Below are 27,651 nucleotides of genomic sequence, written 5' to 3'. Positions count from 1 at the left end.
AAAGTCTTCTAAGAGAATCCAAACTGATATTACATAAAACTATTATAACATTCAGATTAAATGAAACTGGTAAAATTCAGGCACAAGCATTTACATCTGAATGAATAGTAGATGCTGTTAGGTTAAACAGAGATATTTCACAAAAAGTATGAAATTATTGTGAGTTCAAGCAACAAGGAAAGAAGTGTCTTGCATATGGTAAAAGTTGTGCCCGTTTCCAGAATGAATAGGAACAATTTTCCTGATGTGTGCGGCAAGAAAAAAATAAACGTTATGGAGCAGAGAAAGTCAACGAGCAGAAAGGGAGTAGATATGTAAAAACCAAAATCCAAAATCTTGGTTTAAAAAAATTAAATAAAACAAATGTTACAATAGTGTATTATGAAAATTATGATCAGAACACCTGTGGAAGAAATTAGAATTCATTGCAAAATAGGGACTACATCTTCAGATATTAAGTTTGTTGTTGTCGTTGTTTAATACCAAATACCTTTGTTGGGGTTGGATGCTTGTATTAATCTCCATCTCGTTAATTGGGTAGGGAGTATAAATGTGGATTTCAACATTATGACTAATTTTGTAGAAGCATTTAGCACAGTTTTTAAAGGACTTGGTCAATTTCCTAATGATTATTACATTTCATTGAAAGAAAAAAAGAAAGATGCAGTTCCTCATGTTCAATCAGTTTGTAGGGTTTCTCAAGCTTTACATAAGAAATAAAAACCACTAGAAAATCATTGTATGATTTAAAAAGTAGAGAAAACTACCAAAAGAGTGGTTAAACCCACTTGTAATTGTTGAAAAGAAAAACAAGGATTTAAGATTGTACTTAGACCGTAAGTAGCTGAACAAAGCTATTAAAAGACAATACTTTTTAATACCTACATCAGATGAAATTGCTACAAGATTGTGTAACAAGATTATTTTTTACTTGTGGATATGAAAGATGGGTAATTAAAATTGATGATCAAAGTGCAAATTAATGTAGATCTCTTTTGTTAATATAATAAATTTATTGAGCAATTAAATACTCGTAATGTAGGCAAAAAGTACGTACAAACAAAAAAGAATGAAAAATATACGTACAAACAAAATAGTTTTGGTAAATACCATTATTATGACGACGTTTCGGCAATTCTTTAACTATTTTAGTGGTGACATTAATATATTAATTCCGAAAAAGCTAAGTAAATATTATAGAGAATATGGATGCTGGATAAACTATCAAAAGTAAGAATATTAGCTTCAAATCAAAACCAGCCTTTTGAATTATAATGTACCATTGAAAAAAAATTGGGTGCAAGTTTTGATGATACTGTATTGTAGCATTTTTTCCCATCCTGTATAACGTTTTAGTTCGCGTCTTTTCTGTTTCACTCATAGTAATTTTAAAATGATCACTGAGTTTCAATCAATATAGGCCAGCGATTGGCTGATCCTTTTCTACGTGCTAAAAAATAATTCAGGAGAATTCTCTAAAATGTAGGATCCTTGAGTTTTTGTTGTCACTCAGAGGAAACATAATGTGGAGCATTTTTCACTTTTGATTTAGTTCTGTCTGTAAACGTGGAATTTTTCATCTAACTTAAAGTAACTTAAATTAAACTTCCCATTGGGTTAATTTTTTCATTACCCAAAATTATACCCAGGTTCTGGGCATCCTTTTTTCCAATCCAGGATTAATTTTCATTGCAGTATAATTAGCTAGTGTTGCCAAATCCACAATTTATTAATTAATAAAAAACAGCAAATTTGGACTTCGTTCAACTCCCCAAAACTTTTTAAAATGTCGACGACAAATTCAAATCGATGTCGATCGAATAAGTGGGTCAAACAAAGACTACGGCGTAAAGTACGTGGTTGTTTATTTATTGAACGAAATTCAATACGAAAAAAAACAATAGAAAATCTCTATTTACAACAAAAAGAAATAATTGTTTTAGAAGAAACTGCTTAAGAAAAAAAAAACAATAGAAAATCTCTATTTACAACAAAAAGAAATAATTGTTTGTAGAAGAAACTGCTTAAGAAAATTAGACAAACCGGAGAAGCAAACAGACAAATATATTTTTTTTTCTTCTTTTACGTATGTTAGGCCTTAAGCCCTTTGGTTTCCGGTCTGATTTAGCAGTATTTGCGATGTTGACTGCCAGGTGTCTCTTCATCTTTCAGGGGCCTTGAGGTCTTTTACCTTCTGGCTTTCGATTTCTTACTATTGGGGAATAAGTATCGCTCTTCCCATTCTATTTATGTGTTGTTTTCATTCTCGTCTTCTTTGGCGTCCCCATCCGACGATATCATGTACTTTACATATGTCTCTGATTTGTGTATTAGGAATTCTGTCTCTTAAAAGTTTTACCTACTATCGCCCTCAGTGTTTTCATTTTTATGGTTCTTTTCTTTGTAATTGTTATTTCTGCTCTTGTTTCTATAGCATAGGTTAATATTGGTCATACACAAGTCTTATATACGCGTGTTTTTCCTTCTACCCTCAAGTTCTTATTTCTCCATATCACGTCTCGTATGCATTCTGACACGTATGCTGCTTTACTAGCTTGTATGTATGCGGGTTCCTTCGGGGATGTTTCCATAATACGATATTTGCGTTTCCTGATAGTTGGATTTCGATACTTGTTCTATACAAATATATTACCTAGACGAAACATGGAAATAGACTGTATTTTATTTAATAATAATGAAAAATCCTTTAATGCATATGTTACAGGGAGAAAGAGAATAGATAAGTGTAGAAGTTTTACTTTAAATTTTACGGTACATCCTGGATATGTTTTGAATACTTACTTAATATTGATTTATTACTCTGCGTATTTTTACAGATTTTAGCTGCACCCAAGCAATTCAAAGAGCATATACGTATTTCACCAGTTAGATTATTAGAGCGCTAATATATACCAGCATATGTTAGTCAATCAATATAAGGTAACTTAACAATTCCAGTTTCTTACCTGGAAATCAATTGGAGGTGGTGGTGGAGGAGGGCCTGTTGGTTCCGGAAGGGTCGGGAGTCCCATCTTTGGTGGTGTAGGTTGTTGTTGTTCTTGCGCCAATCCTTCTAACTCCTGTTGAATCACCGTCTCTAGCTCAACGTCAAGATCCTCGACCAACTCATCCATCTTTTCTCCGATTTCTTCAATGATTTTATTACGGTTAGCTGGTTGAACATCGGAAAGAAAGGCGAAGAGATTATCTAAATCTACGGATTCGGCAGGTACTTCTTGTCTGTTATGTTTTAGTTGTTCCGCCATCTGTGATAGGGCCGCTATTTCTTGTTCGGCTTCTCTGTAAAAATATGTTTATTATCAATGAGTTCTGTTCTACTCTACTCTACGGATGTGAAACCTGGAAAGTGACAAACACCCTCACAGACAAACTGCAGGTCTTTGTTAACAAATGTCTACGAAGAATTATTCGTATATTCTGGCCTAACATCATCAGAAACGAAGATCTGCTACACATGACCGAACAAAAGAGGGTACAAAATAAAATTAGGTCCAGAAAGTGGGTTTGGATCGGTCACACACTCCGAAAAAATAGTTCCAGTATCGCAAAGACTGCCCTAGAGTGGAATTCCCAAGGGAAAAGAAAAAGAGGTCGCCCAGTACAAACTTGGAGAAGATCCATCATGGACGAGATAAGAGGCCAAGGAAAGTCTTGGAATGAGGTGAAGGCCTTAGCGCAAAATAGAACCCGATGGCGCATTTTCACTGAAGCTCTATGCTCCACTTAGGAGTTCAAGAACCTTATATATATATATATATATATATATATATATATATATATATATATATATATATATATATATATATATATATATATATATATACATATATATATATATATATACATATATATATATATATATATATATATATATATATATATATATATATATATATATATATATATATATATATCAATGAGTAATATCAATTAAAATTACAGAATTGTGTAGTTTTCGAATATTTGGACAAGTTTGAGATACTATGGAAGACGAAGGTTTTAAGTAGTCCACATAGATTAGTGGGTTTGGATCAAATGAAATAAATAAAACTATTAAAAATGAGATAAATAAATAAATAAACGAGGAGTCCCTCGTCAATGGAACAGAAAGTTGCAGCTAATGCAAAACTGCTGTCAATGGACACATGTTCCATTAAGTGCAACCTCCTAATACACTAACTTTAAGTACCGCAATAGAAGGGACACCAATATAATCAAGGTCGAATAGTACTCAAAAATATCTAATAATAAAAACAAATTGTAGAAAATATACTTACTTTTCGCACTTTTCTAAATCTTCAGTTTCCTGAGCAAAAGAGGGAGGAGGTGGAATGTCGTTTAGTTGATTTTGTTCTTGCAATCTCTTAGCCTCCTCTTCTTCCTTTCTTTTTCTTTCAGCTTCCCTCTGTTTCCGTTCTTCTTCTAACTTTTCTCTCTTTCTCATTTCTTCTTCAACCCTACGCATTTCCCTCAGCGCTGCGGCAACTTCTCGAGCAAAAGCTCCTCTTAGATGACTTTGAATGACGACAGCAGCTCTACGTTTCTTTAAGAATTCAATTCTCAGTTTCCAGCCTTTGTAGGCATGTTGTATCTTCAGTATAGCATTTCTAATTTTTAAGTAATCTTTCCGTTTGGTGTACATTCTAAACGTTTTTTGTATTAATATAGCTTGTGATCGTACTAATTTGTTCCTAGCTTCTTCCAATGGTTCATGAACATGAGGTCTCAAAAACACTTTGGTTTTTCCCATCTGCCACTCCGTCTTTGGCACATTGTGCGTCTCGATAAGATTAAGACAAGCGTTGGTCATATCCGGAGGCAGTCTATTTTTGGACAGACAATGATATCTAATCACAAAATCTTCGAAGCTCATGTGGATTGGGAAGCCCTCCTTTCGTATCCTTATTATATCTAACATTCCTAAATATTTGAGCTGATCTAATACTAACTGATCGTCATAGTTATCTGCAAGTTTGTGTTTGTTTGGTTTGATGCAGCGCACGTACCATGGAGTAGTTGACTGCAAAAATTACGAAAATATAGATTATAAGATTATAAGCCGTCCTAGCATAAATATCGATACAAGGTATTGAACTAAAAAAATTTAAACTGCTGGTCTAATTTGAAAATTTTTTGCACCATTTATTACTGATATAATGAACTACAAACTACAAAAAAAATTAAATAGTCGAAATTCGAAGACTTCTTATCAGGACTTCTCAGAGCGACTATATAGAAACTCTAAACATAAAATCAAATATTTTCCATCAAAAGAAGTAATTATAAAAATAACTACATACGAAAGCTATGGCGCCATCTACAGTCGAAATTCGAAGATTGTTTATTTTTCGAAACCAAAATTTAGATGGCGCCCTAGCGTGCATATGTAGTTATTTTTATAATTACTCCTTTGGACGGAAAATATTTGATTATTTCACGTTTATCGCGCATCTCAAATGCTTCCAGTTTTCTGCACATATCTTCGTTCAAGGTCCACGATTCAACACCATAAAAAAGGACAGAGAAGACGTAGCATCGCAGCATTCTTACTTTTGTATCAAGAAAGAGGTTGTGACTCTTGAAGAAGGCCCCCATCCGATTGAAGGTGGATCTAGCTTTTCCGATGCGTGTTCTAATCTCCTGGTTGTTGGTCCATAAATCATTTATTATGGTGCCGAGGTAGTTGTCGTGCGTCACTCTTTCTACAAGGAATTGATTGATGTAGAGTTGACCTTCTGTTATCCTTTTCTTGCTAATTATAAACTTATAAACTTATAAACTTATATTGAGTTCGTATTGTTGAAGTGAGTTCATTAACTTTCCTACGTTTAGTGTGACTATCGTACTTTGAGGAAGCACTATACACAAATCAAATCTTAACTGTCTTTTTTGTTCTAAAACATCATTTAAAATTCAGGCCGCCATTTCACCTGAATACAGCATCAGAGTTTATTAGGCCATTCATCGATCGTTGTACGGACGACATCCTTGGGAAAATTGTCCACAGCTTCTACCAGCGCATGCTTCAATGGCTCCAGATTATGGTGACGTATTGTACAGACCATGCCCTCTAAAACTGATCACAATTTGTAGTCGAATTGATTAAGGTCTGTGAAAACTACTTATACATTTCGGGTACATGATTTTCAAAACACTGTGCGGTTTAGGGTCTCCCCTATTTGTTAAAATGTCCCGCTGATAATTTTTCGCCGCTGTTTGAACGCCTTTTCACAAAAGTGTAAAGACGTAATGCCGTTATAGAACCCTCCCCACCAAATCATCGCTGAGGTAGGATAATGGCCTCGTTTGATCCTTGGCACCAGGTCGTGGGCTTCCATGGATGACCGTACATAAACATTTTTTCATCTGTAAAGAGGATTTCTTTGTAACGCTCGTTATCGTACAAGGATAATAGGAGTCTTTCCTATTTTGTTTTAATGCAAGGGTAAAGCGTTATCCTGTTTGTCGTTTAAAATCCTATGTCTTGTTTGATAATGCAACTCATGGTTCTCGGTGCAATATCCATTTCCCGGGCCATGATTTTTTTGTACAGGATTTCGGTTAATTCTTGACTTAACCCATAACTGGTCGCTGCGGCTTTAAAAGTACGCCAAACGAGTTCAATTTGCGTACAAAATACGCCAAGCGAACGTTCATGATTTTTATTTTTTATTATTATGTTCTCCTAAATTTTGATGTTTTTGTGTTTGGATATAAATGTAAACGTGATTTTTTTGTGTTTTTTCATAACCGTTTACTAATTATTACTATTTAGCCTAAGCACTGAGATTTTTGCTGAGATACATATAAAATACTTTGATGTAAGTTACCAGATTTAGCCATTCGGCTCACACTCCCTCTAAGGGAAAAAAAATTACTCGTCCCAGAAACCTAGAGTATCAAAAGGATTCTAAAAGGAATATCAAAAGGAATATCTCCCAAAACTTTTCTTACGCATCTAGATGTTGAGAGCAGTACTGCTTTTTGCATGGTCTTATAGAGATCTTCATTAAGACCCAGCTGTTATGTTCTTTAAGAGGCTCTTCGAAATAACTCCAGTAGTAGAGAGAATAATAGGTATCGTCTGAGTACTTTTCATTCTCCATTGTCTCCTTACTTGTACTTGGCGATTTTTTCGTTATATTTAATACGCAGATTATTATTGTTATGTATCGCCACATTTATTAGTGTTGTCTGTCTAGTAAGTTTATTAACTAGTATAAGATCCGGTCTATTAAGTTGGTCCCAGTAAAGTTTATAGTTGTCGTTTTCAAGCTTTCTGTAAGGGACATATTGAAAATAGGGGAGTTGGTCGGTTTGGAGAAGTCTCAATTTGCTAGCTAGTTGAATTATAAGCACTTTAAAATATTTATGTTTAAAAAAATAAACATCATAATTGATCCAAATTGTTAATTACGACTTTGCATCTTGAACAACTAAACACTAAACACACACCCACACACACAAATATATATTTATACATATATATATATATATATATATATATATATATACTACATATATATACAGAAACGCACAAACACACTCACAAGTAGACTTACATACACACGAATGCGCATACGCATTATACTGCACTAAACATTTTGCTAATAATCTTACATAATTAATGCTGATAACTACAAAACAATGAGAATATTACTTTTGAGTCAAACAACTTCTAGTTTAAGAATTAATAAATTAGATATAAAACTCACCTGCAAAACATCAACAAGTGCTTGAAGTTGATGCCTAAAAGTATCTGAAACAGTAGGTTTGCCCTTACTTGTCCCTCTTGATACCGTGGAAGTAACTCCGTTCACTATTAACGTTCTCTGTGCCAGAGTATTGGAAAGATCTTGGAAAGTATACAACTCTTGAATAAACTCATTACTACTTCTAGAAAGAATATCAAAAAATACATCTTGTTGAACATCTCGGTTCTTGTCTACAAATCCTTTAACATTGTAAGTTACACAGCCTGCATAATGTTTGATTCCAAATTCTGTTTCCCATTTTCTTCTATCTTCACCTAGAAATCATATTTTTTATATATCTGATTATCAGTTAACAGAAAATCTGAATAAACTATTTTCAATTATATAGTATTCAACGTTCATAAAACCTTTAACAGTGTGTAGGCTTTTGCGATAGCTGTTTTGTCATTTTGTATCGGGAATATATACAGTTACGCTATATTTTTAATTTTCAATCAACACGGTATACTTTTATGCATTTCTATAGATGACGCAACGAATATTTGATAGAAGTTGTGGATGCCTGGTTTGCAGTGCAACATATCAAGTTCTAGAGGCGTTTCACATTCGTTATTATAAATGTACCGATTAAGAGAAGAATATGTTGAATAATAAAATACTTTTACTTTATTTCCTCATTAGCCGTAGCCCAGCTCTAAGCAGATGTTTACAAATATGCAGACATAGAATAACCTATAAATTCTGAGTCTTGTGTATGATAAACCTGTGTGTGGTAAACTACGGTGTCCCAGTGGTTAAGTAGATGTACTTAAAATACCAATAAGGTATTTTTGTACAAAATTAAACTAAAAAAACTGAGAGGAAAATCAATTTTTATTATGGATTCATGATCTCCGTGAAAAAATGAATTGAAATGATATGTTGATGTTATAATTTAACTGAATAAAATCATTAAGAATCCTTATTAAGTAGCTCTCTGTTAGGTGAACTACTTTTTAGTCTTTGTTCATGACGGATTCAGCATGTTATAACCTTCTTTTTCTTCATCACGTGTTATATCATAATATTGTCATACGTTGGTGATCACCATATGAAAGATTCCCGATCTTCTACTACATGGAATAATTGTCATGCATTTGTTATCTGAGTCCATTCACGAATGTTAAAACATATTGGTGAGAAATTATTTATTGAATTTTAGTCCCTGTAACTCTTTTAAAAATTCCTATCATGTATTGCTGGAGATGCATAATGTTCTTTATTTCTACTTACTAGGTTATTCATGTTACATTATTTTTACAACTTAAATGTGTCATTTCAACTTACCTTTTACATATCTCTCGTGGTTATCGAATTCAGAATGAAGATTGGTTATATAGGAAGCATCACAACCTCTTGGTAAATGGCACTGTTCTGATAACAGTCTTAAAACACATCGGGGTGGTCTTTCTAACAATTCCAAACATAATGTGTTGTCAGTGAAAGCTATGTGATTAAATTGGATTTGTTCTTGAATATACTAAAATAAAAACAGATTTACAGTTAAGCAATCTTTTATACGTTTAGTGTGATTGACTTTACAGTCGCATGTGATTAATTCTTTATCAAGAATGAAGAGCAGCATGTTACTATAGTAGCGGAAGAAGGGAAAGTCAGATAGATTTTGTGCTGTGTAGAAGAAGACAGCTAAAGTGGTTACCAGCTGTAAAGTGATAAATGGTGAGTGTGTAGCTAGGCAACACCGACCGATGATATTGAATACGGAGATAAAGGTGAGGCGGAAAGGAAAGTGAGTAGGACATCAGTAAGTAAAGTGGCGGAAGTTAAAGAATAAGGATTTGGAAGTCTTTGAGAGTAGGGTGCTGGAAGATTTTGAGAAGGAAGACACGGTATGAGAAACATCTGGTAAAGGGCCTCCTAGGGACAAAGAAACTTGATCGTGGAACGATGAATTGGAAAAGAACGTTAAGGAGAAGATAGAGACTAGAAAGTGGTATCAGAAGTTTAAAGAAGAGGAAGATAATAATATATATAAGGTAGCAAAGAGGAAAGTAAAGCGCGCTGTAGCTACTGCTAAGGATCGTCTGCAAAGCTGCAGGAGAGTTGGAAATACCCAAGGGGATCAAAATGTTATACAGCACTGCTAAAGCAAGGGACAATTCATCAAAGAGTTGACTCGTGTGCGGCAGATTAAGAGTGCTAAGATCCGATGTTGAAATAAAGCAAAGATGGTGTGAGCAATACCGGGGTTAACGAGAAGTGAAAAAGCTGTTGATACAATATAACATGATATGCTTATAGAATTAGCAAGAAAATCGGTCTAGATAGAAAATATACTCGTATAATTGCTAACTTGTACTGGAAGTTACAAAACAGTTTGAATTGATGGAAATATATCAGAAAAGATACGTGTCTTAAGGGGAATACGGTAAGGTTGTGATCTGTAATCTTTGAAGACATAGACATAGGAATAGTTGTCAATGGAGTTACAACTAATAACATAAGATCTGCGGACAAAATTGATTTGTTGGCCACCCGTCTAAAATATATGCAGATAGTATTAGACATGGTGGCAATAAAAAGTGCTGAATTTGGCGAAAAACTAAATATTAAAAAGACAAAATAAATAGTAGTAAGCAAGTATCACGAGTCTAATGGCAATCAAGATAGAATCTCAGTAAATATCAATATTATCGACAGAGTTTTAACTTTTAAATACTTTGGTTGTTTTTTAAATAAACAGTGGGGCAACACTTCCGAGATCACATGTAGAATTGAGCAGGCTAGGCGACTTTTCTGAAATTGAAAATAAAATTCCGAAATTAACAAGTAGTGGAACTGTCGCACTTGATAATCGAAAGCAAAATTAACTGCAATCGAAGAAGGACCCCATGACTCAAGAATCTTTGTTAATGGAACGGAATTAGCACCAGATCACTTTTCCGAGCAGCAGTAGACAGCATGAAGATTATGCAATTGGTTGTCAATGTGCAAAGAAAACATAATACTTGAAGGAGGAGAAATTAAATTCAAAATAATAATAAAAATATCAGAAACTGGTACTTATAACTTGATACTTACTATTTCCTGTTCCAAAGCAAAAACGTAATGATTAAAAAATTTGTGTAGTTTCTCGTTCGTGTAATTAATACATAACTGTTCGAACGAGTTTACTGCAAAATTTTCAAAGCCAAAAATATCCAAAACGCCGATAAATCTTGTCGAATCCTGACCTGGGTTTGTGCAGTTGTTGATGTGATTTATTAGCCACGCGAATGTACGAGAGTACAACGCTTTGGCCATCGCGTGTCTGTTCTCCCTAGCCTGAAAAACAGCAAAACAAGTGTTATTAAAGGATTACCAGAACGAATTTGTTAAGTAGTGCATTTTTATAAAATTAAGTCACTATTTTTTCATGTATTTAGTTTACATTATTTTAAGTTGCATAACGAATATTATCGTCCTCAGGTTTACCAGCCCTTTATGTTTAAATTTAAATTATCTCACAATTATTGTATATCACTTTTTAAGAAAGGCTGTGAATTGTTGATATATAGATTTAAAAGATGATAAACAATATTAAGTTAAGTAGAGGTTCTTGGAGTATATTCCAACTTTTGACGTGACATGGTCTTCTCCCTCTTTCTGTCTCTCTCTCCAATGATGCTACAGCCCAAGTTTGGCCGTGGCCTCCTCGAGCATCCGCCTCCAATCATCCCTTTCCTTAGCTGCTCTCCTCCAGTTAACTACCGTCAATATCTCTTTAACATCGGTTCTCATTTCGACTATCCACCTTTTTATTTGGTCCTCCTATTGGCCGACGTCTCACCATAGTTCCACTAACTATTTTACTAGGTATACTGTTATTATCCATTCATATAAGGTGATCTGCCCAGCAGAATCTGTATTTTCGTATAATTTTCTATAGAGGGTTCTTTATAATTTTGATATAACCTGTGCTTAAACCTCATTCTACACATAAAATTGTCACAGATGGGTCCCAATATGATTCTTAATATCTTTCATTCAAAAGTAATAATAAGGTTTATTTATTTTAGTAGTCTTATATCTATCTTGGGCCTTATCAGTGAGAGGCCGTGAGCCTCTCAGAATAATAGATTTGGTGTTCATCTATAATTATTCTTATCTAGAATTTGGCCATCGAACTTCTCTGCATCCTAAAATATATATGTTCAGGCGAGTCATTTCTTGAATACTATTTGCTGCTTTGCCTACTAAGTAGCTTAAAATTGTTCCATCTGGATGCAATAAAGATGAAGATATTCAGGAACATTAAATATATATATATATATATATATATATATATATATATATATATATACATATATATATATTTAAGTGTAAGCTCGTCATAAAATGACTCTTGTGTTTTTTTTTATAGTCAATTGAATATAAATTGTCTTAGCTAAACCTTAGATAAGATTAATTGTTTATACGAGGCGTGTTTTTTAAGTAAGTACCGTTTTGGATTTAAAAAAAAGACGTGCAAAAATATGGCAATAAGTTTATTTTTACATGAAAGCCTGTACCTTAATCTACTTTTCTACATAATTTCCGTGAATATTGAGGCACTTGTCATAACGTGGCACCAGTTTTTGAATACCCTCCTGATAAAATTCTGCCGCCTGACTTGTTAACCACTACATCACAAATGTTTTGACTTCGATATTGTCTTGAAGACGCTGACCGCCCAGGTGTTTCTTCAAGTGCTGGAACAAATGGTAGTCGCTGGGCGCCAGATCAGGGCTGTATGGAGGATGATCTAGAGTTTCCCATTTAAATGATTTGATGAGATCTTTGGTCTGATTAGCCACATGTGGACGGGCATTGTCATGCAGCAAAACGATACCCTTACTCAACTTGCCACGTCTTTTGTTCTGGACTGCACGACGCAGATTTTTTAATGTCTCACAATAAGACGCTGCATTGATTGTCTCATTACGAGGCAGAAACTCCACTAGCAATACTCCTTTTCTGTCCCAAAAAACTGTGCACATGATTTTCCGGGCAGAAATTGTTTGCTTAAACTTCAATCTTTTGGGTGATGATGAATGTCGCCATTCCATGGATTGTTGTTTCGATTCTGGTGTGACGTAGGCCACCCACGTTTAGTCACCAGTAATAATTTGGTCTAAAAAATCTTCACCTTCACTGTGGTACCGCTCAAGGAAAGTCAATGCACTGCCTAAACGTTGGGTTTTGTGCAAATCCGTCAACATTTTTGGAACCCAACGTGAACACAATTTCCGGTAATTCAAGTTCTCGGTAACAATGCGATTCAAAACACTACGAGAATACTGAGGAAAGCAGTCGGACAATGATGAAATTGTAAAGCGTCTGTTTTCTCTCACCTTTTCGTCTACTTTCTGCACCAAATTTTCATTAACGACCGAAGGACGCCCACTCCGTTCTTCATCATGCACGTTTGTGCGGCCATCTTTAAATGCTCTCACCCATTTCCTTACCATTCCATCACTCATAATGTTTTGTCCGTAAACTTCAACGATCTCACGATGAATATCGATCGGTTTTACGCCTTTAGCACTAAGAAATCGTATAACAGCCCGTACTTCACAATCAGCGTGGCCCACGATTGTTGGAGGCATCTTAAACACTGGAGTAAACAAGTATACAATGAAGAATCAGACTGTAATGGCGTCAGTGCGTAGAAAAGAGATGTAGGTAACCAGCGCTCATGCGCGGAACGCCGACCGTAGCGCTGCGCCGGCGGAATCGCAAAACGGTACTTACTTAAAAAACATGTCTCGTATATGTTTTTCTAATTTTGTTTAATAATATATGTTTTGTTTTTTTAATTGTATGAATTATTTATAAGCCAACATTTGCATGGAGCCCACATTATTTATTATTCTTAAAATCTACTGATATAACTCATCCTAGGCCAGACTAGTTTGAGTCCTCCTTAGGCATTCTTATCCACCCCCAGAGAAATCTCTAGTCTCTATAATATAGTTTGTTTTCATTAGATTTTTCTTTTGTGTGCTCTTAGCCACAATATTTATTATAAATCAAAGCTTTAGCATTTAGGTCGTCACAATAGATCAACAGATTCTCCCAGCTCTTTGGTATTTTTAACACAATGTTGTGTTGTTGAGTTTTGGTTGAAGAACATTTTGTTGACCAAAAAATATGATTTATTTATGAAGCGTAAAATGTGAGGCGGTTGGAAGGTCAAGTAAGAACTCTTAGACTATTTACCGTTTGGTGATTTGCGGAAAATTATATAGATTAACTTTGTCCTTGACCTCTCGATTAAAAATTAAGTTTTCATTTTAATCAAATTAGATCTTTTATTCCGAATGAAAAATCCACCGAAAAATTTATTTCGCAAGAAGGATGTTATTTCTTCTCTTATTCACAGCCTTTACCTAAAAGCATTTTTACGTTTGTCCATGCCATATCAATTAGTAGAAAAAAATAAGCAGAATATTGAAAATAGACCTTCAATATACCAACTAAGTATCGTTCATTGTGCTCTTCGTAATATTCAAGAGATAAGAAGTCTACTAATTCGTGTAGAAGAAGCATATTTAAATAATCATAAGGTACCCAAAAGTAAATAAAAAGCTTACCTCCTGCAGTTTTAGCGGTATTTCTGTAATATTCCCTCTAACGTTAATCTGTCTCAGAAGCACAACCTGCCTAATGTTGTCCATTTCTAATCCTAATAATTTGGATAAAATTTCGATAATATCCTCATCATCTTTGGTCAGTTGACATCTCTCTCCGTCGATGTCTTCGAAAGTTAGATTGCCTAACCACAAGATGGCAGACAAAACTTGAAATATTCCGTTACATTTGTTTGCAGGTACTTGCAGTACATTAAACGCTAACATTAAACTATCAAGTCTTCTTGAATCTCCCTCTATTTTAATGCAATCCGATTGGTTTAGGTAGTTGTAGAATTTGGCTTCTCTCAGGTAGAGCTGTTTGGCTAGTTCTTGGTTGAACTAAAACAAACAATTTTATATTGGATTTTTACTCCTAATCGAAATATTTATTAAAGTCAACAGAATTAGTTTTTTAAAAATTCAATATTCAATGACATACAAATAATACACCAACATTTGAAAGCAACGGACAAACCAGAGGAAAAGATTGATTGACAACCGAAATCAAATCAATATTAAATAAAAAATAAAATAATAAAACTTAAAATTAAAAAGTCCAAATGGAATATAATAAAGTTCAAAACGTTTTCGGACTAGTCAGTTCATCTTCAGTGAACCTAAAAGCAAGTAATACCACTCAGTTAAGAAAAATGTAAGGTAAAATGTTAACTGTTAAATGCAAAAATGTGGTTTAGATTACTTACTTTTGTAGTACTTTTGTAGTACTACTACACAAAATGTCTTTGAAATTAGATTACTAACCGGGAACCATAGTCCCTACTCTAAAAAAATATTTCTACATCGGTGGTTCGTGTGGGTGTGGTTTTCCTATTGAATGTGTGGGAGAAAGAATGGGAATCGGGTGATTCCCATTCTTTTACAATCACAGTTTTCTGTATGCAGATTTTCCTTCTTCTCTTTAAAAAATGTAAAAAAAAGTGATACTTTTTGTAACAAAATTTTAGACCTAATTTTATGACCAGAGAAGCGTTGTTCAGCCTATCGGCTCTCCCACAGAAATATGTAGGTTAGAAGAAGGACGTGTACATTTGCTTTATAGATTACGCAAAAGCTTCTAACTGTAAAAGACGCTTGAGTTATTGAAAATGAACTAAGTAACAACGATACACAGACTCTGTTTTATTTGTATAGCCACTCGCTAGTAACCCTAGAGCAGTTTAACAAGACAAACACACCTGTTAACTGTGGAGTATGACAAGGATGTGTTTTGCCGTCTATTCTGTTCGGTGACTAATGGCATTGCATATTTGAACGAGACTAGAAGATGCAAAAGAAGGCATAAAAACAAATGGAAAACCAGTAGCCAATATAAGATACGCTGACGATATAATGGTGTTAGCTGAAAGCTTAGAAGACCCCAATTCCCTATTCAACAGACTATCCACAAGAGGCAAGATCTCAACCTAGAAATTAACACGATTAACTAAAATTAGCCAAGATTATGCTCATATGCTGAAACCAAAACCTGCAGGCAAACATATGTAGCTATCTACGGTATGTCGATAAAACAAGTGGCAATATTCAAATAGTTGAGCTGTTGGATAAGAGATAACCTAGACCAAGACCTAGATACAAGAATGAGCACGGAAATAACAAGAACAGTCAAATGAAGTTTTGGATAAAATGGGAAAAACAATAATCAAAATCATAAAGGCCGAATACCTAGCACATCTTGACACCAAAGATATGAGTTCCCAAAACTAATAATAGAAGGAAAACGAGAGAGCCGCAGTGGACATAGCACAAAGCCGCACAGGTTTAACTGACATTGTTTTTCTACTGATATAGACGGCACTCGAAGAAGACTGCAATTCAATGTTTTTTTAAGTGAAGCTTCTATACTGGCGTCACAGAATTAGCGCCACAAGATGCAGTCGTCACGATTAGCGTCATGGAATAGCGGGTCTTCACATCGATTCACTACTCTCGATCAATTCGTTTCTAGTCATCATATATTTACTCTCAGCAGGTTTAAATTAAAAACTAAATGGAAGAAAAAACTAACAAAATACAGACATTAAATGAAAAGTAAAAAAATTAAAATTATATCAGTCAATAAAAGCTAGTAAAACAAACAGAAAAATGAAAGATCGATACTAAAATTCAATTCGAACGTCAAAATTCATCGTAAATGTCCAAAAATCATAAATGTCATCACATCCAATTAATGACAATATAAAATCGTCTGTTTAATAACGCTCGATATGGTAATCAACTTAAAAATAACATTCAATAAATTAAAAGTCCTCTTTAAGTGTAAATTTCAGTTTTCTTCAAGTACAAATTAATCCAAAAATGAATTTATATATGCAAGCCACTAAAAAGTTTACAGTAAAAAAATTGTTTATACTAATATGTTGATTTATATTTCTTTGAATGGTTTCCTTTGACAAAAGATACAGTTATGGGTATTCTATGAATTAATTGTCTTGAAGAAAATTATACTTAATTTCAAAATTTCATAATAGATCCTACATTATATAGTTCGTTGAGATCAGGTTGTTAAGGAGCTTTTAAAAATATAAAAATATACAGGGTGTTTCATTTAAAATACAAATTGTGGACTATGCCAGACTGGCATGGATCACCCTGTACATTCAAATTTATGTTTAAAAAGCGCACATTTAAATTTAAAAGTTAAGGTATCTCAACGTTTTTTATATTATTCTAAAATAAGGACACAAACAATTTTATTCCATAAGTGGTTTCCACACTGTATATATTACATTATCAGAAATTAAAACACAAAAATTACTTTACCTTGGCTTCTTCGACTAGTTGATAGAAAACGTGGTAATTTCGTTCGCCTGATCCTTGAAAAGTTATTCTGGACTGTTCTAATAAATAATCTTGCACTATACATCCCGCTATCATCCATCTCGAATCAAAACACACTTGCATAAATTTACCGAATCTGCTTGAATTATCATTTCGAACAGTTTTGGCATTACCTAAAAATAGTACGTACATGTATTTAAAAAAGCAATAATTTATTTTAAATAAACTACATAATATGTGATAAAGAAGGTCGGAGGAATATAATATATCTTTGAAATAAAAAAGCAGAAAGGTATACTTATATTACATAATATAAAAAATATTATTTGTTGTATAAAATGTGCGTATAAAAATTTGGATTTGGGTTCATCTTACCCTCTACTTCACTTTTGGACTTGAGGCCAGGGATGCTTTTACTTGGGGAGTGAAAGCCACCGCTTCTCGGGGATGAAAAAACATACGTTCAAAATAAGGCCGAAAATGGATAAACTAAGTCTAAGCAATTTTTGTACTATAGAGTTTTTTCACTACCTAAGTCAATACTTTTTAAGTTATTTGCGAGTGGAAATGGTTATCTTAAAAAAAAAAAACAAAAATGGTGTATATATATAAAGTCTGTAGACCCCATACAAGCAGAGTTGAAGCTCATGAAAAGTAGGTTTTTATTTGCCAAATTCCAAATCTAATATTTCAACGTGAAATAACCAGAAAATTAAGCACCTTTCGGGGAAAACTCATGAAATTTTTTTAAAGTGTTTAAATAAGCTTATTTTTTTTCTTGCATTTAAACTAAGCAAATTACGCCCAAAATAAAGTTGGTCCCTATAGGCGAGCGGTTTACCCCTATAAGCAGAGCATCAACCGACTAAAATTCTTTTTGCATTTCTAATGCACCAAACTTTTTTTAATCGATTCTATATATTTTTCCAAGATAAAATGTATTTTTTTTTTAATTTTTACAAGTGGGCCGGCAATTGTTATTATTATTATTATTATGACAATTAACAAATAACTTATACAAAAAAGCAATTTCACCTAATTGTTTCGGAATCAATTTTTTTAGGTGTATCTCATCAAAATAAACACTTTTTCTCTCCTGATAATTTTTCGAAAAATGTTTCCTTTTCGAGTTATTTGCATTTTTTTGTTGAAAAAATGCCGTAATTAGTGATTTTTGGGATTTTTTTTTCTAAAAAACTACTAAATAAATTGCAATTTTACAGATAGCTTTATAATCTCTAAACCGTCGAGTACAAGTTAGAATATTTTGACAAGGATAAATGGTTTCTATCTCGCTAAAAACGTGGACCCAAATATTTCGAATATGCCTTTCGAGAGTATCCCGCTAAGCGTGTACAGCGGTTGAGGTGCTGTAGGCGCTAAAAAAAATGCATCTAATGAAATATTACCACCTTCGAAACCAGCATTATTACAACATTACTTAAGAGCAAAGTGGCAAATAAATGAATGGATTCAAGCAAAAAACAATATTATTTCATCTCTTGATCCATTAACCCATGGTTGGACAATGGAAAATAATTGTTTCGATTTTAATTATTTTGAAGGCGAAACTAGTTTAGATATGTTAAGTATTTCTGCTCATGTACCGGAAAATGTTCTACGAAAAATTGTAATTGTATTTCCTATAATTTGGAATGCTGCACAGTATGTGCATGTACACCAGAGAATTGTAAAAATGTTAAAGAGGACTTTATTGAAGACAATGAAATCCGCTTATTAGATGGAAATCCTGTTGCTGTTGACGAAAATTTTCAAATTATTGACAATGAAAACGATGTATAATTAATATTAAATTTTAATTTTATTATATTTTTCAATGAAAATTAATTATATATATTTTTTTAATAAATTGTACGTAATATTTGTATTGAATTAATTTTTTAAATTTAAACAAATATTTCTACGTGCCGCACGCCTGTATCGCCGCAACCGCTGTACACACTTAGCGGTAGACTGCTCGAAAGGCATATTCGAAATATTTGGGTCCACGTTTTTAGCAAGAGAGAAAAAAATTATCCTTGTCAAAATATTCTAACTTGTACTCGTCGGTTTAAAGATTATAAAACTATTTGTAGAATTGTAATTCATCTAGTAGTTTTTTAGAAAAAAAATCCCAAAAATCACTAACTAAGGCATTTTTTCAACAAAAAAATGCAAATAACTCGAAAAGGAAGCATTTTTCGAAAAATTATCAGGAGAGAAAAAGTGTTTATTTTGATGAGATACACCTAAAAAATTGATTCCGAAGTAATTCAGTGAAATTACTTTTTTGTATAAGTTATTTGTTAATTGTCATAATAATAATAATAATAACAATTGCCGGCCCACTTGTAAAAATTAAAAAAAAATACATTTCATCTTGGAAAAATATAAAGAATAGAATAAAAAACGTTTGGTGCATTAGAAATGCAAAAAGAATTTTAGTCGGTATATTCTGTTTCTAAGCGTCTTTTGAGGGGTAAACCGCTCGCCTACTATTTTGGAATAAAAAAAATCGTGAAAATCATCCCCTAATTGATCGTTATCGCTTTACAATTAACTTTTTTGAAAGAAATAAAAGAAATAAAATCTAAATAACTTAAAAAGTATTATTGATACGAAAAATCTCGTACAGTAAAAAATATAGGTTTTGTTTTCTGGACATATTGGTTTTTTTTGTTTTTCTGTAAGACAAAAATTGGTTAGGATATGGCTGTTGAAAGTTTGCATCATAGAAAAACCGAAACAACCTGTGTTCGGTTGTTCTCTGGTTTGCATACACTCGTGATTAGTGACTCGTTTAAGCCCTTTCAGCTACAACCTCTTCAAAAATAAGACGCTCTGAACGTGAAAATAAATCTTTCCTGTCCATTTATCCATCCTTAAAAATTAATAAGGGTTGTTTTTTAAGTTGAAATAGAATAAATTGATAACATTTTAAATAAAAAAATTATTGTATTTTTTCAATAAAAAAAATACTACAACTATTCGAATTTCTTCGCAAGGGGTGGTTTTTATAAGGGTAGAAATTATGGGGTAAAAGATTAAAACAGTAAAGAAATCTAAATTTACTTAATGTCACTATATAATTACATAATTCCAAATTGCTTAAATTAACAATTATATGATTTTTTTAATAGGGGTAGTTTTCACCCCCTGAACACTAAAAGCAACCAACGGCACAAGTTCAATTTTTAAATGGTGGATTAGTACAACCTAAATACAAATTTCCATGCAAATCAGTGGTGACTAAGGTACTCAATGACATTGTTTTAATTATAACTATTTTAGGGGTGAGATTTAGGGGTTAAACTGTGATAATTATACGATTTTTCTCAAAGGGGTTGATTTCACCACTAAAAAATAATAGACGAGCGATTTTCCCCTAAACAGACGCTTAGAAACGAAATATGCCGATTAATTTTTTTCTTTTTCTACCGTATCAAACCTTTTTTATTCGATTCTATATATTTTTTAATTTCTTTTGACGTGACAACGTCTTAAATTAGGTTGTGGCTCGGAGTCACTCATGAAAAAGTGTAACGCCCGCTCAGGTCTGTTACGATGAGTCACCGAACGAGAGAGAGGCCCGCCGGACCGGCGAATGCCTTGCGTCTCTCTCCCACTCAAACATGATCGGTCCGCTGCGCGCGCAGCACTAGAGAATTAGGCGCGTTGCTAGAATTGCTATAATTCCATAAGAGAAATCATGACGCAGTCGACGCACTTGCATAAATGGAAGGCGCGGTGAGACCAAACGTTCACTGATAGGATCCAGAGGCGGTAGACCTGGATGCGCGGTGCAATTCTTATTTTCATTCAATTCCTTGTTCCTATTGTGCAATTTAATAATATTCATATCAATAAATATTCTACCGAGAAAAAGACGTTGTCACGTAAAATCTTCGCCCGTAAAACCGACTTTACAGGCAACCGATTTTTTTTTTTTATTATTTTTCCAAGTGGGCCGGAAATTGTTATTAACAAGTAATTTATAACAAAAAAACAATTTACCAAATCGCTTTGAGTAAAATTTTTTAGACATATCTCATCGAAGTAAATACTTTTTCTCTCTTGGTAATTTTTTTAAAAATGCTTTAATTAGTGAATTTTGGGATTTTTGATCTAAAAAACTACTAAATGAATTACAATTCTACAAAAAACTTTATAATCTTTAAATCTACACGTATAAGTAAGAATATTTTCACAAGGATAAGTGGTTTCTATCTTGCTAAAAGCATAGCTTTAAATTTGAACAATGTATGCATATTCTAAATATTTATCGTCAAAATATTGTTACTTGTACTTAAAGGTTTAAAACTTTTTAGAAAATAAATCCCAAAAATCCTATTTTTCAACAAAAATTGCAACTAACTCGAAATGGAAGTATTTTTCTAATAATTAGCAAGATAGAAAAAGTATTTATTTTCATGAGATACGCCTAAAATAATTGTTTTTTTGTTGTTATTTGTTAATAACAATTTCCTGCCCACTTGGAACAATTTAAAAAAATACATTTAGACTTGACCATAAATAACAATCAGAATGTCCACTCTCAGGTGCCGCCTTTGAAGTATGTCAGCACGCGATCGCCATATTTTAAACGGAAACACACTCGGATTGAGAAATTTGTGACAAGCTACAACAGAACTGTAATTTAAATTTTTAGAGATTAATAATTTAGTAAATTTAAAATAATTTAATCTATTATTCAACTAAAAGTACGAATAAAATAGTGTATATTATGTCTATAGTTGCCGTAAATAAATTAAACCGGTTTAATTTTTCTCTGCACATCAGATAAAATTTCACTGAACAGCACTGGTTCCGTTTAAAACATGGCTGATTCCGTCTGCGCGAACGAGATGCGCGTACTTATCTTGGCAAGCAGAGTGGGCATTCTGATTGTTTATTTTTCTGTAGTTTGATGTGGTAGAAATGTAAAAAAAAATACTCGATTTATGCTTTGCTTATAAGGATAAACCGCTCGCCTATAAAAAGCAAACAACGGCACAAGTCCAAAAGTGAAGTGGAGGGTAAGTAGAACCTAAATACAGCTTTTCATGCAATTTGTTGGTGACATGGAAAATTACGCGGTATCGCCATATTTCACGTTCATTTACTGGCCTATAAAATCACAGGTCGAAGCAGAAGCACATATTAATATCATAGAATATGATAGCGCCAATGCGTAATACTAAATTCCAGCCCTCTCAGAGTTAGTATTTTCACTTATTACTACTAGCGAACTAAATTAAATGAAGGATATCAAATGCTATCTTTGTTTGAAAAATGAGTCTCGAAAATAATAGAAACTTTAATTCCTACATTTCAGGTTTCTCCCTTTTGATCAGATATACTACAGAAAAACCATCAAGATAAATTAAACAAAACTACTTACCAAAAGCTTCCAAAATAGTATTGGCTTCCAGAATTTGCTGTTCCACCCATGTAGACACGCCACTGGTAACAGAACAAAGATACTGCAAGATAAATCTAGTAGACTCCGTTTTACCAGCTCCACTCTCACCACTTATAACTAAGCTTTGGTTTATATGCCCTTTGGCAGGGTTATGAGTTTGAAGAGAACTGTATGCAGCTTCTGCCAGTGCAAAGACATGAGGTTCCACATCTCTCATTTTTTTGCCATGGTATTTGTTCACGTAATACTGAAACAAAAGAAAAAGTTAATTTTGAAAAGATAAACTTTATATTAAATAGAAATAGGTCCTTAGGGGCCACTTGAAATTACTGTGTAGTAATAATAACAAATATAGAAAATGCCTGCTAGAAAAAATAATCATATCATGTGATTGGTCTGTAAAAAGATAACTGCATTCAATCATGACAGTCAAAGACTCCTGTTAGTCATCCCCTTGTAAAAAATTACTTATTTTAACGAAAATATTTTTTTAGAGCATAAAAATGTTTTAACATTTATTTTTGTAGAAATCATTATCCTTTGTCGTTCTTAAATGATGAATTTCTCAGAATATATCAACAATGGGTAGGTAAGCACAATATTGAACGGGCTGATGGAGCATTTACATGACACAATACGAAGAAAATACCAATACCATACGTAGAAGTATTACCTGCACTAAAATTTTTGTACAAATAATAAAAGAAAAAGATATTTTTGGCAAAAATCAGCTTTACTGATTTTCAAAGTGTTCACCTTCAAGAACAGTATACTTTTGCATTCGAACCAATCAATCGTCGAAGAGTTTATGCCAGTCTAAAACAGGTATCTCAAAAATGAGATTTTTTATACTACAACCGGCTCATCTAGCGGCTTGTGCTGTTTACTGCATAGTCTGTTTTTGATTCTTGGGAACGCAAAGAAATCACACGGTGTTAAGTCAGGCTTGTCGGCAGGATTCCAGATTTATTCAATCACTTGTGGAAAAAACAAATGGTTTTATATCATTCAGACCCATTTACAGGTCTACCATTCTCTAATCAAATCGTGATAGTTTTTTTCTACAAGCTCGCAACCATTTGTTTGCAAACGATGCGAGCGCTGACTACTTTGTTGGTTTTGACTCGTCTTGTAACACCCATACCGATTGGTTTTTCTTGTCGGGCTCAAAGTTTCAATACCAATTATGATGTTCTGTACCGAATTTGAGCTGTCCGCATTAAATCGTTTGAGTGTGTCGCGGCTCCAATCAAAACAGAGGCAGCAGTCAAATTATGAGGAATCCACCTATATGCACTTCTTTCTTACTGTCAAATGGTTATGCAAAAATGTTTCTGTTTGATTCATGCCTATGTCCAATAATTCACGAATCTCATGATAGGTAACAATGTTTTCCGGGATAAGACCTGCGGCCGGATGGCCTTCACGGAATTAGTAACTGAGGCTAGTGCGTCCACAATTGAATTCCATTTGAATTGAATTGATGGGTTTGGTGTTTTATTATAAAAATGAAGACGAAGTCGATGAAAGTATTGTTGTTTAGTTAGGTTTACTTTAAAATAGTACAAAACCATCGCACAAAAATTTTACTTTTACTTTTAAATTAAGAGATAAATTTTCAATCGGTCATTGCTGCTTATCATAAAACATGTCAAAATTTACGGAAATTATATTTACGAAGTTAAGTAATTCCCGCTAGGTAGCCCTGTGTAAAATTTCTAATTTATGTCTCGTAGCGAATAACTATATATAGTAAGAACACCAACATAAACGCCCAAATTACAATAGGCGAAACACCGTTAGAAAGAGTGGAAAAAATATGCTATTTGGGCTGCAATATTAAGGATACTTGGGATCACAGCTACGAAATAAAAACTGTTATTGAAAAAGCCAGAAGCTCTTTCATCAGCCTTAGGAAGATTCTCTGCAACTTATCTTTAAGTATCAATATACGCATAAGAATTCTTAGATGTTACGTCTTTAGTGTCCTCCTCTATGGAGCAGAAAGCTGGAGCCTTACAGAAGATACCATAAAACAATTAGAGGCATTTGAAATGTGGTGCTACCGACGTATGTTGAGGGTCTCATATATACACCACACAAGTTAAATAACTATTCTCCAGCGGCTAAGAAAAGACAAAGAAATTATTAACACCATAAAAAACAGAAAATTGGCTTACTTCTACCACATCATGCGTAATGATAAATACCGACCTCTACAGTTGATTCTACAAGGCAAGATTGAGGGTAAGAGAGGCCCTGGACGTAGACGTATATCCTGGCTGGCCAATCTTAGCAAGCGAACTGGTCTAAAGTCAACTGATCTATTTCGAGCTGCTGTAAATAGAATAAGATGGGTCAATGTGGTCGCCAACATCTCTAGAAGATAGGCACATTTAGAAGAAGCGGATAACTTAAAAGCACAATTTACACGTAGAAACATTCAGTTGTTTCACAGAATAGAAACGAAGTGGTTGTATGCATAGGAGAAGTATGTTTTATTATTTTTGTATTAGTTAGTTATTCCTTCACAAGGTTGATTTTTATAATGGATAGGTAAGTCAATTAAATACTTTATTACTTTGTTTTACAAATAATTTAGTGTAGGTACTATTTGTTATTATTATTGAAAAATGTACGTTGGGACATATGAGTCCCAGTAGAATTTTAATTTGGGACGTAGTTATCCCTCTCGAATCATACTCTGTATTTAATTACACAAAAAGAAAATTGGATAAACATGAATTACAATATTTGGCTGATAATTTATGGAATGAATCGGGTGATGAAGAAGAGCCCTTTCAGTAAAGCGGTTCAGAATATGCACCACCCTCTGGCAGTACTTCTAATTTGAATGATAAATGTTTATCTCATCAGGATACCGAAAGTGAGACTAATTTCAAAGTTAAAGACCCCGAAGAGTTGCCCCAAGAACAACCTGATGATGAGTTGCCCCAAAAACAACCTGGTGACATTCCTACAGCTTCTAGTACAATACTTATGTCTCTCAGACAGAATTTTATTCTCTGACAAAATCTACCGATCTGTGACGTTTCGGCTGTGCCACTACATTCACTTAATCGTTCTTGTAGTGAAATGGATGTGTTTCTAAAAATGTCCCCTAGAAGTCTTCTAATAAATCACAAAATTCAAACTGACGCGACGGTTAGAGATGTTAAAAGATCAAAGTAGTGTTGAACCTATCGATCTGAAATAATGATAATTGTAGGGACTATGTTAGTCATGAGTTACAATCAAGTTCCAACCATGCAGCTTTATTGGTCTACAAATATGTCAATGGGAAATGAAGCTTTGAAATATGCGATTTCTAGACAGATTTTTGATACTGCTATCGAAGCTCTGATTCAATAAGTAGACATTCCGATAACGTTTATCAATGTGTTGATGAATCACTGAATAAATTTAAACGCAGATCAGTTCTCAAGATGATAAAACTCAAGATAAGACTTAATAAAGATGATAAAAAAGACAAAACTCGAATATCTGGGGCATATAATGAGAAAAAGCAGATAAAAGATAATGCAGTTGATACTCAACGGAAACATCGACGGAAAAAGAGGAATTGATAGGAAGAAATACTCATGGCTCCGAAACCTTCGTCAATGGACTGGCTTATCAGCAGATGAATTATTACATGCCGCGCAAGATCGAGAACAATATCGGCAAATAGTCATGGAAGCTACCCACGACTAAAACTTGGGCGCGGTACTCAAGGAAGAAGAAGATGGGAAAATGAACTAGGGCCTATAAATACCTCAAGAACATAGTTTCAGGGCCACATTAACTCTTTTTCACGTATCCATATATGTATCAATTATTTTCTCCCATAACTACATACAGTAGTGATGTTAGATAATTTCTTGGCCGTATCTATCACATATAATTCGATCCTGGAATTAATTGAAAAGAAAAACAGAAATCTAGATATCAGTAAAATAGATAAAAGCTGCTTATTTTCGATACATATACCGTCGAGATCACCTAAAATTATTATTACTGTCGGATAAAATTAAAGACTGAAAACGTGTAGGTAGGTGAAAAAAATTATTGTTCAAAAATACTCGGTAATGAATCATGGAATGTGATCTGCCGAACTGTTCAGACAGCATTTGATACTGTCTGAAACTGAACCAATTGAATCGCTAACATCTAAGATAATAAGCGCTAGAAAAAGAAGAAGCAGAGGTATAAGAAGATAGTTCGTGTATAGGAAACAGAAAAAACTGTTATGGAATCCAAAGGATATTCGCTTTATTTTTACTTACAAAATACAGCGAGACAACAAAAATGGACGGAAACTGTAGACAGTCTTAATTTTCAAACATCAAGTAGGCAAGCATGGACACTACTAAGAAAATTAGGAAGCGGAACTCCCATAACAAGGAACAAAACAACAATTAACCCAAATACTATTGCCTCACATCTGGTATCGACATCTAGGGCCCCGAAAGGCAAGCCACAAACAATCAAGGTAAAACGAGAGCTCAAAACTTTAAAATTCCAATCTGCAGAAACCGAATACTCTCGCCCTTTCACTTGCGAAGAAGTCACTATAGCTCTCAAGGATGTAAAGCCCCAGGTTTTGACAATATTCATCCCAAATTCTTAATTAACAGCGGTAAATATGCGAGAGAATGGATGGCCCACTTTTTCACAGATATTATGAAGACCAGTACCATACCACAGGAACTCAAATGCTCGAAGATTATTGCCATATTAAAACCAGGGAAACCAAATGATAACCCTAAGAACTACAGACCAAGAGCCCTACTATCTGCAACGTTCAAGCTACTAGAACGACTTATCTACAACAGAATTAGTCCAAAGCTACTTGAATCAATACCGGTTAATCAGGCAGGTTTCCGACCGAAAAGAAGCTGTGCTGATCAGGTTCTTTCATTTACCACATTTATTAAAGCAGAGTTCCAGAGAAAACTTAAAACTGCAGCCGCATTAATAGACCTAACAGCGGCCTACGATACAAGCTCTTCCATACAATCTCCTGTAAATCCACCGCTAG

At 33.7% G+C, this 27,651-nt stretch overlaps 1 protein-coding gene across 1 annotated transcript in view; it reads right to left on the bottom strand.

Annotated features, from left to right (window-relative positions):
• The window catches only part of Myo81F (unconventional myosin 81F), a 178,973-nt gene that overhangs the window by 38,178 nt on the left and 113,144 nt on the right, over window positions 1-27,651 (bottom strand). The window contains exons 4-11 of the mRNA XM_072532583.1: window positions 22,590-22,857; window positions 17,171-17,361; window positions 14,351-14,728; window positions 10,818-11,060; window positions 9,063-9,255; window positions 7,737-8,050; window positions 4,299-5,041; window positions 2,967-3,300 (exon numbers count right to left, since the gene is read on the bottom strand). Of these exons, the coding sequence (XP_072388684.1) occupies window positions 2,967-3,300; window positions 4,299-5,041; window positions 7,737-8,050; window positions 9,063-9,255; window positions 10,818-11,060; window positions 14,351-14,728; window positions 17,171-17,361; window positions 22,590-22,857 (2,664 nt within the window). The remainder of the gene's footprint in view (window positions 1-2,966; window positions 3,301-4,298; window positions 5,042-7,736; window positions 8,051-9,062; window positions 9,256-10,817; window positions 11,061-14,350; window positions 14,729-17,170; window positions 17,362-22,589; window positions 22,858-27,651) is intronic.

The sequence above is a fragment of the Diabrotica undecimpunctata genome, chromosome 5 (genome assembly GCF_040954645.1).
Source record: "Diabrotica undecimpunctata isolate CICGRU chromosome 5, icDiaUnde3, whole genome shotgun sequence".
NCBI lineage: Eukaryota > Metazoa > Arthropoda > Insecta > Coleoptera > Chrysomelidae > Diabrotica > Diabrotica undecimpunctata.
This window is presented reverse-complemented; position numbering and strand designations above follow the sequence as displayed.